Source organism: Venturia canescens, chromosome 3 (assembly GCF_019457755.1).
Source record: "Venturia canescens isolate UGA chromosome 3, ASM1945775v1, whole genome shotgun sequence".
NCBI lineage: Eukaryota > Metazoa > Arthropoda > Insecta > Hymenoptera > Ichneumonidae > Venturia > Venturia canescens.
In genome coordinates, this window is record NC_057423.1 from 6229542 (window position 1) to 6244730 (window position 15189).

General features: G+C 41.3%; 2 protein-coding genes across 7 annotated transcripts in view; one reads left to right on the forward strand and one right to left on the reverse strand.

Annotated features, from left to right (window-relative positions):
- tn (tripartite motif containing protein thin) overlaps window positions 1-15018 on the forward strand; it is a 34883-nt gene extending 19865 nt beyond the window's left edge. For 3 of the 6 annotated variants that reach the window (XM_043414685.1, XM_043414686.1, XM_043414687.1), the window contains exons 8-12: window positions 718-938; window positions 2902-3173; window positions 3250-3547; window positions 3815-3904; window positions 3983-7519. In XM_043414685.1, the coding sequence (XP_043270620.1) occupies window positions 718-938; window positions 2902-3173; window positions 3250-3547; window positions 3815-3904; window positions 3983-6212 (3111 nt within the window). In that variant the 3' untranslated portion in view covers window positions 6213-7519. Of the gene's footprint in view, window positions 1-717; window positions 939-2901; window positions 3174-3249; window positions 3548-3814; window positions 3905-3982; window positions 7520-10453; window positions 10931-11826; window positions 11989-12593; window positions 12739-13059; window positions 13342-13738 lie in introns of those variants that run through there. The other 3 variants (XR_006260363.1, XM_043414689.1, XM_043414688.1) reach the window with 3 other exon arrangements.
- The window catches only part of Camta (Calmodulin-binding transcription activator), a 79306-nt gene continuing 75279 nt past the window's right edge, over window positions 11163-15189 (reverse strand). Inside the window, exon 14 of the mRNA XM_043414695.1 lies at window positions 11163-11202. Coding sequence (XP_043270630.1) covers window positions 11175-11202 — 28 coding nt within the window. The 3' untranslated portion in view covers window positions 11163-11174. The remainder of the gene's footprint in view (window positions 11203-15189) is intronic.

Genomic DNA, 15189 nt, shown 5'->3' on the forward strand with positions numbered 1-15189 from the left:
CTTGTTACATCTGTACGTGTTTCTTTTTTTTTTCATTTTTAAACATTTTTTTTCTTTATTATCATAATGTATAATTGCCACGTACTCTCAACATTTCTCAATACGTTTTTTTGTAACTGTGAGGCTTAGTATACGCGTCGAGTGTGCTATTGAATTAATAGCGTCGATATGGAAATGATTTTTTAATTTTCATCTTTGCGGCAATGCGATAAAAAGCATGCGCGCCTCGTTTCAAGTATGGACTAATAAAATAGAGTTTTTTTTGGTTTTTTTTTTTTTTCTAGTGAGTCAGTGGATGAATACCGTAGATCGTGAGAATGCGTACCTTTTTTTATACACCTTTCATTTTTGTTTAACTTTTTTTTCTTCATTCTGTGTCTCAAATAAACTCCGATACTTTCACTGTCCAGCGTATATTTTATTCCCCGAAATTGAGCACCCTTAACATCGCAAACACATCAGAAGATAAATTATTGGAAATATACTTAAACTTATACGTGATATTTGGTCGCGGAAAGTTTGCAAAAACCATTTCGAAATATTCTGTCTCTGTCCGTAACGTCCTTAATGTTTTGAATGCTTTCATCCAGTCCGATTAAATGAACGAAATAGCCAAAAGATTTAGTTATTTTTATTGACTTTTCTCGTTTTTCTTCAACGATTTCGCGAGAACGAGCGTGAACCGAGATATTTTTGTTTTTTTATAAAACGATCCAGATCCAAGTGAGAAAGGCGCCAACGGCTACGGCGAAACAACCTACCGAAGACGACGAAATTTCCAGGATCAAAAAGCAGAACAAAAGTGCTTCGGTTGCCCAAACTACCGAAACGGTCGAAGAACGTCAGCCCGTTCCAACTACCCCCGTGCACACTCCACCTCCTCCTCGTGAACAAGAACGAGAAATCGAGGAGTCTCCGAGAAGAACACCTATAGGAAGGTAAATAAACATAATTTTCAAGGTTTTTTAAAGAAACTACGAAATTTCAACGAGGCCTGAACCCACTCCTCGAACAATAATTTTTAATCAAAATCTCGGCCTTTTCTGGAATTTCACGTGCGCTCGTGTGCACGTGACACTCTCTACAGATTCCCAAAAAAGTCATCTCCGCTCCGGAAAAACCATCCCCCCGTCATATTAATACGTTGACATTAAAAAAATGAGTTTTCAAATTCGAAATACTTTGTTATTCGAATATTTACTTATGGAGGGTTGGAAAGGCGCGTGGAAAATCTCTCCGTAAAAATGAGTTTTCCGAGACGAGACTCAAAGAAGTTCAAAGTCCATAAATATTTTTTTTATAATATTTTTGTTCGTTGCTGGCTCTTTTTAGAACGTTTTTTCACGGGGGGGGGGTATCTGAGGTACAACAAATTTTATAAAAATGATCTCCAAAGTGCGTAAAGAGCAATTTCAACGTGGTTTTAACGGGACTGGTGCATATGTTCACAAAATTTTTAGGACTGTTGCCGGGTGGAGGTCACTGTAACCAGAAAGTCTCAATTCCAGTATTCCACTTTGCGTTAGAATAAATTATCAAATTATCCCACACTGCTCGGTTATGCTAAAATAACGGATGAAAACGAAACAAAGATCGAAAAAAGGCGACTTAAAACATGGAATTTCACCACTGACACAACCGTGACGCCGGCGTATGTTCTAGAGTCGCGGCAGCGACTCTGAGACAAGTACATTTATAAGATATGACGAGTTGCTGATAGAGACTCTTTACCGGAGCGATATTCTCTTTATCCCGAATAAAGTTTTCCTTGTGAAAACAATCGAAGAATTACCCCACGACGGGAGGGGCTGTGTGCATCGTTGGAACGAATGAAGCGACGAGCCAATTTCCGACGTTGCGAATAGAGAAATGATTGTTTTTATTCTCGAATCCTCGTTCGTTCGAACGATTGATCTTTTATCATTCTCTTTGCATCATAAACCATTATTTTCACGTATCTCATCGCATTCTTATCGAAATTTCTTGTCTCACGTTCTCTTTTGCAGGATGTGCCAGCAAAACAATTGCATAACTGTGGCTTCCCCTTTGCGAACGTCAAACAATACGACTCATCGGGTTTTCGTTAGTCCCAACCTGATGATTCTGTTCATGTGCCTTGTTTTGTTATGCAAATCTATGTTCACTTTGTGTATCCAGTGATTTGTGTGTTAATACATTCGTATATCTATCTATAATCGTCGCACTGATAATAAAGCCGTCATTTATCGCCTCCCATTCATTATGTATACTCATCTACCCGTTATGTTACGTTATCATGCGCGAGCTGGACCTCATCACGGAGCAGAGCTTCGTATGCCCCATATTTTGCAGCGCTATCGCACAGACCTTTCAGAAACTCCTCTACGTCATTAGATATCAATTTTTCATAACTAATAGATTCGTCAATCGATCATTCCATAACGATGGCCACCAAACGCTTCGGTTGAAAAAACAGCATCGAAACATCGGCGTGGAGTTTGGCTCTGACGTTTGACCTTTGCAACGACGATTCGTGGCTCATTTTTCGTAGTTCTCAATGTACAAAAAATTCAAGTTATTAAAACGTCCGCAAACATGCCTGGGATCATGAAAATTGATTGAATGAAAAGTTTATTTAATTTCGACTGAATTTTCGGGAGGTTTACTCCCAGCAGCGATTTTAGAATTCGATGTTAGCCGTGCCCATGTCGCGGTGTCCTCCCCCGCGCGGCCACACAATGTCGCTAATTGTTGTCGAGCGTTTTCCTGTCCAATCACAAACTTGTTCAATCACAATCGTTTCAATTTCCTCCGGGAATATGAGATCGCGAATCTCTATTGCGAGCTCGAGTTTCTGTCGAGAGGTTTGAAAGTTGAAACGATGCTTACTGGTGGTTCCAATAGTTACGAAATTCTTAACAGGAGAACATCGGAAGTGCACAATCCAGCGGCGAGAAGCGCGTCGTCGGATTCGAGCACCGGCTCCGAGAGCTCTACCGGTTCCGGCATTCGTAGCACCGGCGCACCCTTCACCGCTGAAGAGATGAAACAGAAGTACCTTTCAAGAGCACCACCGACTACCACCACGAACACCGTCTCGTCCGGACCGGGAATCACTACGCCGACGAGTCGCGATAGCGTTACCACGCCTACCAGCAGCCCCAGACCCTTCCAGAGCCGTTTTTTAGGCGGAGGTAATTTATTCTTTCAAATAATCCTGATTTTGAATCGCCGAAGGAAAACGAGCTTGAGGATAAATCGCTTTTGCAGGTAATCGCGCAGCCCCTCCACCTCCAGTTGCGGCAGTGCGCGAAGAACCAGCAAAGAAAAAGGAGGAGGAAGAAGACGACGACGACGAGGAAACGACGAGTTCGTCCGAGGAAACGGAGTCCGAGACGGAGGAGGAATCGGAAGCGGAGACTCACGCGTCTACACCAACAACGACATTGCCAGCGTCGCAGGAGCGTCAGAGAAATGAATCGGCAATGGCGAGGACGGACATTGGTCCGCTGCTTGCCCGAAGCGCCGAAGCTCGACGTGGAAGCAAAGAGGACTCACCTTCGACCCGGTGAGTTGATATCAATTCTAATTTACTTTTTCGAGTAACGAAGAGAAAAAAGGGAAGAAAATCTTCGAGGGTGTTCGCTATCAATTTAACTGGGAAGCAAAAATTCACGTCCAATTTCCGTCTCTATACGAATACTCTAAACGAATATATTTCAGAAACAAAAAATACTCGAGAAAATATTGTCACAAGTGGTGGATTGAATGAATAGAAAAGATGAAGAAATAAGAAAATATTGAAAATTCGTTAAATTAGATGATCTGTATACAGATATACGTCACCGAGAGGAAGTCCAGCGCACTCGGTATCATCGCCAACAAGTACAACAGCATCATCAGCGCCAGGCGGCTATACCAGCAGGTTCGTAGAAAAACATGGTGGAATTCACGACTTGATGACTTCCAAATCCGATAAATCCCTGGATAATAAACGTTTTAGGATGGTTAAAGACGATAACGATCATCGTAACGACGATGACGATGATGATGACGTTGCGATGGTATCCTCATCGTCATCGTCGTCCTCCTCCTCGTCCTCGTCGTCGTCGTCGTCGTCATCGTCGTCGTCGTCCTCGTTGTCGTCTTCGGCTCTCACCGATAAAATAATAATCGATGATAGCGCTAAAGCGTTATCAGCGAAACGCGATGACTCGGGATTTATCGAAGTATCATCGAGCAGGCTCGATAAGTCGATTAACGAAGACGACGAGTCCATTTCTTACGATAGTGACTCCGAGAGCGAGGAAACAGTTAGAGAAATTGACATTCTTACGAACGATCATAAAAAATCCAAATTCACATTAAATGACCAAACGACCGATAAAAACGTTGAAAAAACCAATAACAATAACATCAATCAGGCCAATAAAAATCGTAATATCAATACTAATAACAACAATAATAATAACAATATAAATAATAACAACAATATTGGTAACAATGAGAACGATAAAATCGAAGCTGACGTTGAAAATCTTGAGCGTTCGCCAATGAAATTCGAAAAAATCGATACTAACGGCAACGGCCGAAAATTCGAGACAACTGTCAACAAGGAAACGAGCTTCAATCGGAAGAGAATCGGTTCTAACGGCGAGTCCTCCAGCCTGGGTAACTACCGAGACGATGACAAGCTAATGAGCAATTTTTTAACGCGTTTAGTTCGCGATTATAATCTTACGAAAGAAGAAAATGCTTTGTTGTCGAAAGATTCTGGATTTTCGAGCGACGACGCAAGTTCCAATGAGAATCGAAAGTCTCGAGTGCTTCCGGAAGAGAGTGTTGAAAATGCAACGAAATCAGCGGATGATCCCGTCACTTCCGGCCAACGGAGGAAGGATTATCTCAGGGATTCCAGTCGGTTGGAAGCTGGAAAAGAAGTTTCGGAAAATCAGGCGATTGACGACGAAGCGAACGAGTTAATTTTCGCCGGGCGAATCAACCATGACGATGACGTCACAGGAGAATTTAAAACTTCCGAAAATTTGAAAGATCCTTCGGGAATGAGCAACGAGGAGAATGCGGCCGAGACGAATTCCCGAACGAACGAGCAGGATCCGGAAAATTCGACGATGGAATCTCGCGGGAATTTGTTTGTCGATCGATCGATGAATTACGGGGATGAAAACGTGGAGGAAAAAGACACGAAAACGAGGGATAGACGAATCTTCGTTGAGGAGAAGGTGGAAAATTTATTCGACGACAATGGCTGGGTCGTGAGTGACGAAGAATCGCAGATTCAGGAAAATTCCACGTCACATATCTCCCTTCAAGATTCAAGAGACGAAGAAACAGAGCAGACCATACGAGAGATCGAAAAGACTGATTTTGGTAGAAAAAATTCAGAGAATTTGGAAAAAAAGAACGAAAATGAGAAGCCATCGCTGAGGGAAGAAGGAGGAGGAGAAGAGAAGCGGAAGAACTGGAAACTGAAATCCGTTCACAAGGACGAGAAAAACAGTGCGATCGGTAACAACGGATGGTTAATTTCGGAGGAATCGGGTAGCGAGTCAGAGCGAACGATGTCACCGAACGAACGAACATTCCCGAGTGACGAGCCCAGAGACGTATTGTCGGACGAGAATTCTTCGAGTCTCGGTCTATCGAGAATATTTTCAAGTTCCGAGGACGACGATTCAACGAGAACAGAGCAAAATCGTACGCCGACTGATTCAACGAGAGTAAATATTCACGAGAATAGCCGGGAGTTTAAAAATATTCGGAGGAGTGCGAATGACGCCTCGAATATGGAGAATGACGGGAGAGCGGAGAATCCAACGAGCCGTATAAGTGGAACATTGTCGGAGAGGGAAAACGTTTTGGTTAAAAATAGACGAGATGGCGAGCGAGATACGTCGCTCGGTACAATAAATTTCGGTTCAATGCTCGACGACGACAACGACGACGGCAACGACAGCGACGAGGACGAGGACGATGACGATGACGAAAACGAAGCCACCGATCCTCCATCGCCGGAAAATAAGGCTGCGAACGATGCTACCTTCCTAACGAGAAATATTCCCGAGGATAACAGAGAAACCGAGACACCCGACGGGACGAAAATTAACGACGAGGATCGAGACGTCCGCACAAATTTACCAATGAAAATGGTAACCACCGTCCTCTGTGTGTCCGTACTGTGTTATAGCGTTCTAACGAATCTTTTTCTATGACGTTACGGCTTAAATTTACTGTCGCGTCGATTAACCCGAAACCAACAGGGAGAAAGCATCACTCGTGATCGTTTCTTTCGAGTTGTCGCGACTTTTAATAATTCAGAAAAACATTGGAGAAATAAGAGCCACGGAGAACAAACAAATAATATCTCAACTAAATCAAATGAAAGAATTTTCAAAAAACCAAACTATCTTTTCAAAAATGTCATTTTTTCATCACTGGTTAATGAGAAAATGGATTTTTTGCTCGTTCGTTGCCCGCTCCCGTTGCTTATCAGGTCTTCGGTTACACCCGAAGTCAACGCGTTTCTCATCGTTAAACTTTCATCAGTCGTCGTTCGTACGAGAACAACAAATTCACACGACAAAAACGAAGTTATTTATGCTGCATTTTTTCTTATCTAAACATTGTGATAATCGAAATACGTATTTTGTATTAGGATCGAATGGTGCAATTCGGATTAACCAAGAGTTGTCGCCGATCACTCGAAGGATAATTCTTGAAAAAGAAGCTTCGAAAGATTGATTCTGCATATTGATGCTTAATATTCGTTCCTTAATCGGACATTTTTTCATTAATTTAATTTTGTACCGGAGCTGATGAATGCGAAGAAGAAATAAAAAATTACCGAATTATACCATGAGATCCACGTGAATACGTCGAACGCTAAACGTTCCTACTATGATGTTCGCCTCGCAATTACGTAACTGAAACGTTGCTCAAGTACGTAGCTTCTTAGTGGTATCCTTTTTTTTCTTCTTTTTTTGTACGCGCTTAGTTCGTAGATGAAAAAAATTTGAGACTTTTATAGTTTAATAATTGGAGCTATTTTATAGAGCGAGAGAACGTTTTTTTTTTGTCGTTTTATATATGGAAAAATATGTATATACAAACGTATATATACATATCTATATATAAATGTATACAAATAGTATGTGTAGTTGCGTGAAAATGCTCTTCCTGTGCATTCTTCCCTTAAAACCCCATGAAGCTTTTTATATGACCCCTTGAGCCAGAGAGCTTGTCAGAGTTGTTTTATTGCGTATGTAAGAGTATCTACAGAACTGACTAAGTAAATCAAAGTCGACATGAGAGTAAGAAAACGAAAAAAGCTTCCAATAGTTTTTCAGACGCGTGCAATCATCTGTATTTTCCACTGTCGTTGTATATTAAGTTTTTGTACTTTTTTTTCTTCTCAATATCTCTCTCTCTCTCTCTCTTTCTCTCTGTCTCTATAGCCTTTAGTCGTTTTTTTTCGTCTCAGTTTTGTGGATGTGGTGAATAAACTGCAGTCTTGTGATAACTCGTTTCATTTATTTCCCTCTCAAACAAGATAAGCAAGAAAAGACAAAAAAAGAAGGAAAAAAAGGGATCGAGCACACTCTTTTACGGTCCTCGTTAACTGCGTATTTTTTTTTTTCTTACGTAACAGCATTTTTAGCCATCCCGCTTGCCTCGTTGGTTTTTGTCTCACCTGGTAATTGTCCATATTTTTTTCTTCGAGTTGAATTCTCTTCCATTTCTACTGATTTTTAGGAAATCGTGAGATAAAATTCCGGTATTCGATGATTCGCGGTACGAAAGCTCGCGGCTCGTTGCACGAACGCAAAAATTTTGAGATTCGATCGAATTCATAACACGGAAATCCAAGTTTTATTATTGGCTTCGTAGCATTTTCGTTTTTAACGTTTATTCCATTGCCCTGTGCGATCGAACAACTTCTGTGATCGCCGAAACAATTTACATTTGATTTAAATGATAAAAATTGCAAAGTGCCACTCTCGGTTCGTTGACTTCGGATTTCCGGCAGGAATTTTTGCGCTGCGCTTTAATGAGGAAGTAATCGAGTTTGGAGAGGCGGGAGCGACGATGAACGTTGCGGAAGCGATGCTGCTCCGGGGACACGGATGCTAACACCGAGGATTTAAGCGGAAAAACGCTTCGCGAAAACTTTCATCGCGACGGTTCCAAAACTGCGAATATTATTTAGCATACAAGTCGATTGGGCGGGCTTGACGTTGTTGCATTACGTGCGGAAGGAAGAAGAGAAAGAAGGCAGGGGAGTAGCTGCCTGGGGGAGTTTCGAGTCGCTCGAAAAATCGGGAATTTTCGTCACGTTTGATAAATTTAGTCGGTGACATTTTATAGTTCGATGAAATAACGTCGCGCGTTCCGTGCTTCATATTTATTGTCAAATTGAATGCGCAGTAACTGGAACGAGGATGCAAATAAAATGAATGTCCAAAGACTCAACATCAGGAAATAAACGATTCGAATGAACTGAACTTTTCGTTTAAAGAACCTTCGAAATGTCAAATTATTCGAGAACGTTTGAAAGACCGAGGCGAGGAAAACAGCGGAGAGGACAATCGGCGCTTACCAGCCAATCGCAATAATTGCTCCCTTCCATTGTTCTCCGTCAGCAATGCGGAATCGAAAAAGCCATGAATTTTTCAAAGCACACGAGCACCAAGTATACAGAACTGGCTCTAGATTGGATGTGGACAAAGGAGGATTACATACGACGTGGCACAAACGTCAAGTACATTCGATCCCCGTAGATATCGCATCCATGCGAACGAGATGCGTTTCCGTGTGTAAATGCAATCACGTGCGAGTCCTGCCGTATTTCGGGCTCATGTTAATTAGAATTGGTTGGCGATACAGAAGGAGCCAATCGGATCGATCTATCTCTGCATTAACGTAGATATAGGACCGCCCTGGTCATACTCAGGACTCAGGATCCGACTCCCCTTTCTAAATTAGTCGCGGTCGCATGATATTCTCATGGGGTGTGCATTGCCGTGTTAGATGCTTCACGGGATCCGAGGCTCCTCAACATTGCCGCGAGGATCAAGCCACTCGAACTTCCGTTCTGAATGATTGAACCGGCGACGAATCTGTATAACGTTTCCAACTCTTCGGCTTATTTCGATCGTCGATGAGTCAGTGAACATCAAATAGTCGGCTCTTTCCGGTCAAGCTACAATTTTCGTGATTTGCTCATGATTCCTGAAAGTTCCTTACCAAATATTGTGAGAGACCTTGAAAAAACTGAGGTTATTCGATTTTTATTGCAGTCCGGAAATGTTGAGAGAGTCGTTGCAAAAAAAATAATTCTTCGATAGTCTCACTTGACCGAAACCAAATGATTTTCAGTTGTCTTTTGAGGCAACGGGATTAATCCAAAGTTTCAAAATCGACGGACGATTGAACGGGGTCACCGAGAAAAATTATGAAAAACATTACACACTAAACAAATTTAGAGACTCTACATTTATGTGTATATAGATTTAATATATTTTTCATAAGCTAATTTAATGACTAATAATAATGATATAATAATTTAGAAAAAAAAATAATATTTTTAATAAACTATCGAAAATTTTTTTAAACTTATTATAAATTTAAATTCTATAAATTATAAAATAAATACAAATATATAAATAAAATATAAATTGAGCATTTCAACCCAATTCGTTCGTTCGAATAATCACTAATATAAACGGGTTAGGGAGAATTTCCGTTGACAAAAAATGCGAATAATCGATGACTCAGCTCGACAACGAAAGTCCTTTGATTTACATGTCCACTGGAATCAGCCCTTAATAAAAACGAGTATCGATTGCCAATAATTCTTACTCGCTTCGTTTGACGGTGTCAAGTATTTGAAGTATTTATGTGTGAATGAAGTGTCAACTGCGAGGATGATGAACGTTCAAACTGAATGACGACGAGATTACGTTCTGGGACGTTCACAGACAACGTAATTTTTTTTCGAAAAATCATGTTATTTGTTGGAATAAAACTATCCGGTGACACAGCATCGATAAATTTCGTAAATTCGATGCAAAAGTTTGTGAAATTTGCAAAAATAATCCGTTTTCGTTGGGTGCGAAGGGCCTTTGTTGAAAGTATACAATTTTTCAGTGTAAATCATCTTCGCAGTGGATCTTCAATAACACTTTTTCGTGTCTAATCACATGCGGGCCAACCCCGATTTCAGAACGAGCTGCTTTTTCTCAGGCTGGCTGAATCTGTCGGTGAGAAGTTTGGACTCGTGAAGCCTCAAAATTCCGTTAGAAAACGAAAGTCGTTCGAAGAATCGTAAAGGGAAAGGCAGTCAATGCTGAAATCGGGTTTGGCCAGCGGCGCGCAGAAATTTTGTTGTTTTTCGATTTGCCCGGGGTATTGGAGCGTTGTGACGTAGGAAAACTATTGTGTCGTTCGGTTGCAGATTCCTGAACAAGAGCAGGAGCCAGGCGGCGGTGACGACACCCCGCGAACGTGATCGGGAGCGCGAACGCGAGCAGCGAGAGAGGGAGCGAGAAATAGAGCCGGAAGTTGAGCCAATGTCACCGAGATCTCGTTACGCCGCTCTCAAGGAAAGACGCCAGAGACTCGCACGTTCAAGAAGCTCTCACAACTTCGGCAACGACGATCTCGACCTCGACGACGATCCACCATCACCGACTACTCAGTCGCCGAATGCTTATCTTGCCGCGAAATACGGAGCTGGATCTGAATTGGCACGTAGTCGTAGCACTCACGCCCTTAAATCGCGCGAACCGAGCCCCGACCGTGATCGAGGCGGCACGGAAAAAGATGGCGCTGCCCTCAGCTCCTGGGCTCGTTATCTCAAAAACAAGTATGGCAATCGCACTGTCAAAGACAAAGAACCACCCTCTTCGACATCCTCGATACCGTCTTCGAGGTAAGTCCGATCGAATCATTTTTTACTCTCAATCCTGATGATTCTTCGTCAAACTTAATCAACTTCCCAATTGCTCTCTATCGATTCAACTGAATCATAAATTCTTTAATTAACGACCAAATGATTGTGTCGGAACATAAAACTTTGGTGAGATCTCGATTATCAAGTTGAGTGACGTTCAGCCACATTGAAGCTAATTTGCTCGGCTACCCTCGAGTCCAATCCTTTCAGCCAGAGACTCGTTTCAGTACCGACGAATCATTCGGTCCCGCCTAAAAAAAATATTCGAATACGAAAGTCTCAAATTATTTGAAAAATTCGAATTTTTCAATTCCATATTTTCCTCCATATTTTCAAGTGTCAAGTGCTTAAGGAGGGTGGCTAGCGACGATACAATGTTGCCATGCTAAACCATGTTAAATACATTAAAAATTTCAAAATGATAAGAATTTAATAAAATTTGGTAAACATATTCTTTAGTGCCAAATTTGAGAATACACATTTTTAAAGATTTTTCTTCTGTACAGTTATCGAGTAATTGATCACTAAAGTTCACGTGTATAAGCATAGCGTTTCCATATATATATATATATAGGTATACATTCCGAGCATAAGAAATCTGCTTTAATGCGTAATTACTCGATAACTAAGCAAAAGAAAGTTTTGAAAAAAATTGTGTCTTCGCACTTGATGTTGAAGAACATTATCACCAAATTTCATCAATTTCTTATCATTTTGACGAATGTAGCCACCCTCCTTAAATTTCGTTGCAACATCATTTCGATTGGAACTTTCGTTTGTCTTTCATTTCGTTTGCGAAAAATAAATATTTTCTTCAAAACGTCAGAGGCCAAATCCACTGACTGAAATAAGTTCATTCCCGACATGATTAACAGCGCCAGTGCAGCCTCGAGGCGATTGTCATTGGGTCTACCCCTCAGGCACACCGGCCAAACATCCTTCGAATCTTCTGATGACGACCAAAAAAACCCGTCAGGCTCCCCCACGTCCCCTACAGCAGCTCCCGTTATACCCGCCCCAGCAGGTTCCTCCACTAGGTCAGTAAACTCAATTTAATTACACAATTTCGATTCCTCCAGTATGGCCTCCTTACGAGACTCTCCTTTCCAAGGAGATGCGAATATTGAAAGAAAACTCGAGTCCTCAAGGGTACGTGGGACGAAAACCAAGTGAAGAAAATCTTAAATTTTTCAATATAATTTCATAACGAAGACGAATCAAATGATACGAAAATGCGATGAGGAATGTCCCGCGTATCCTTGAGCTGCGACGCTCATGATAATGATGTTAAAAGACTTAAATGGAAGCATTTTATCCTCCTTAGGGATCAGGTACGTGCATTTTATGGCTTTCACTAGACGCAAAAGACAGAAAAAGCTTTTTTTGTCCAAACACATTTTATAGATTTGTAAGTTCAAATGGTTTTTTAGTATGCAGAAATGTTTATAGCGCAGCATGATTAAGCATCGACGTCGGTAGGATAATGAAACAATAACTTCGATCTACAGTGAGAAATTGATGTTTGGTAGCGAGCAGTGTTCAGTGCAATTCATTTTTTTTCTAGATATTCGTGGAGTGCGATTAATATTTTTTTTTTCATTTTTCGACGAACGAAAGTTCTTCACAATGATTTTATTTTTAGGAATCAGTACCTGCTGAAGCGGAGGCAGCTGTTTAAATTTGGGATGCGGGGGAGCGGTGCCGGATGTTTTACTTGGCCGAGAGGCCTCGCAGTCGGCCCTGACAACTCCATCGTCGTGGCCGACAGCTCTAATCATCGTGTTCAAGTATTTATTCCATACTTTTTCAATCACATTCTCTTTATGCTCCATTTTTCAAACGAACGAACGAGATTTTCAAAGAATTACGTTTCTTTCGTTGCGAACTTCTGGAATTTTGAAACCAACGAAAAAAGTATGTTTTTTTTTTTTTAATTTTCTTCATTCACTCAATCAAACTGTTCTCATTTGGCCGAGCATTGGAATGCAAAACTTGACAATAAACAACATTTTTCGTTCTTCAATCGGTCTTCGAGCACGTTCTCTTCGTTGTCTTTCCAACCGTTGAGTCACCACGGATTTTTCAATATTCTGTTGACTCTTCGTCAGGTGTTCGACGGGAACGGGAATTTCATGAAGGAGTTTGGAACCTACGGAAGCGGTGAGGGTCAATTCGATTGTCTTGCGGGTGTTGCTGTCAACAGAATCGGGCAATTTATCATCGCTGATCGTTACAATCATCGTATACAGGTGCTCGATCCGTCTGGCCGATTTTTGAGAACGTTCGGCTCACAGGGCACGGCTGATGGACGATTCAATTATCCATGGGGTATCACCACCGATGCTCTTGGATTCATTTACGTCTGCGATAAAGAGAATCATCGCGTGCAGGTAAAGAAAAAGTCTCTCGTATTAGCGAAACTTCATGAATTTTCATCGATCGCTCAAAAAAGAAAATCAGCGACAAAATTTTGGTGGCCAAAATTAATTTTTCGAAGCAAAAGACAAACCTTTGTGAAAATAAAATGAAATTATCTGCAGATGTAGACATTTTTTTTTCGTCAATATTTGCATTCGGCTTATGATAATTCGAAAAATTTCAAGTTCTTCCCAGTCTCTATGCCTACGCAATTTCGATAGGGATTCTCTTCGTAAAATTAAGAGATTTTTGGATCGAATAACTGGCAGGGACAAAAATGAAAAACGTTACGATTCTCTTCGCCACTGTCATTTTCCATGCTCGAGGGCATCCGATCGCGGTGAGCTAATACCGAAATGAATTGTCAAGGTTTTCCAGTCGGATGGGACATTCGTCGGTAAGTTTGGTTCTTGCGGAAGTGGACGTGGTCAGCTGGAGCATCCGCATTACATAGCGGTGAGCAGTACGAACCGTGTAATCGTGAGTGACGGAAACAATCATCGGGTTCAAATATTCGACGTGAACGGGCGCGTTTTGACGTCCTTCGGTTCGGAGGGTTCAGACGAGGGGCAGTTCAAGTTTCCACGTGGCGTTGCGGTCGACGATCAAGGTTACATAATCGTCGCGGATTCGGGGAACAACCGTATACAGATATTCACACCGGAGGGTACATTTTTGAAGGCTTTCGGTGGTTGGGGAAGCGGCGACGGGGAGTTCAAGGGACTGGAGGGTGTCGCGGTCACGTCAGCGGGGAACATCGTCGTCTGCGACCGCGAGAATCATCGAGTTCAAGTTTTCTGAGTCGAGGAACTTAAAATCACGATTTTCAATGAGCTTTTTTCGAGACAATCCAATCGAAAAACGATCACGTGACTAACTAACAAGAAATAAATGAAATGAAATGTATAACAGAAATAAAATCGAGAGAGTTTTCGTCGCGATTAGTCTTCGCTCGAGTTGGTTGTGTGAGTTTTAAAACGTTGGATCCTCAGGATCTAATGGAACAAAAGAAAAACTAGTAAATCACAATTGTCCTGTTTAATATTAAAAAACTGTGATCCGTAGATTTTTAACGTAAATTCAATGCTCGAAAAAGTCGAATGACTCGGCATTAGTCATAGATAAACTGCAGCGAAACAGAATATTTGAGCGATCAAGAGCGTTGACGCGCAAGCCTAACGATTTTTTCTTCTTTCTCATTAACCAAAGAGCTTTATGAATAATTTTTATTTCGTTTGTATATTCATCGGTTGTTTCTTCGCCGAGCAAATTGATAGAAGATAATTATTGAACAAAGGGGTTCGAAGCAGTGTGCATTTATCGAATGGATTGCCAGCTCGGCAAATATCAACATCGCGACTAAAACTGAAGGGAGAAATCGGGTGTCGGAAACGAAAGAAAACTTACAGCTTCAAACTTACCATCCAAGTGTAACGAGCGAGCCTCTTCGTCTCACTTTTTTTCTCTCTCTCTCGGACTCACATGAATATTTCAAATAACTTATTATTAAATTTGTACTCAAAGTTACAAAACACCGTTTGTACCGTTTGTATGCTTTAAATAAATTGTTGCGGAAGAACGTTCAAAGATATTTAGGACTAAAACCAAAAAAAAACGATGAAGAAAAAATGAACGAAAACAAACAAAAACACGAGTCGTCTTATTGCTTTTTCCTCTCTCTCTCTCTCTCCAAACGACCCAAAAATTCAAGAAGATTTTTCTTCGATAAAATATCCTCCCTCGATATCGCGTTGCAGGAAAAAAAGGCTAAAATTACGAGGCGAGGAAATAAATTGGGACCCATGGACGTTCAATTCAAA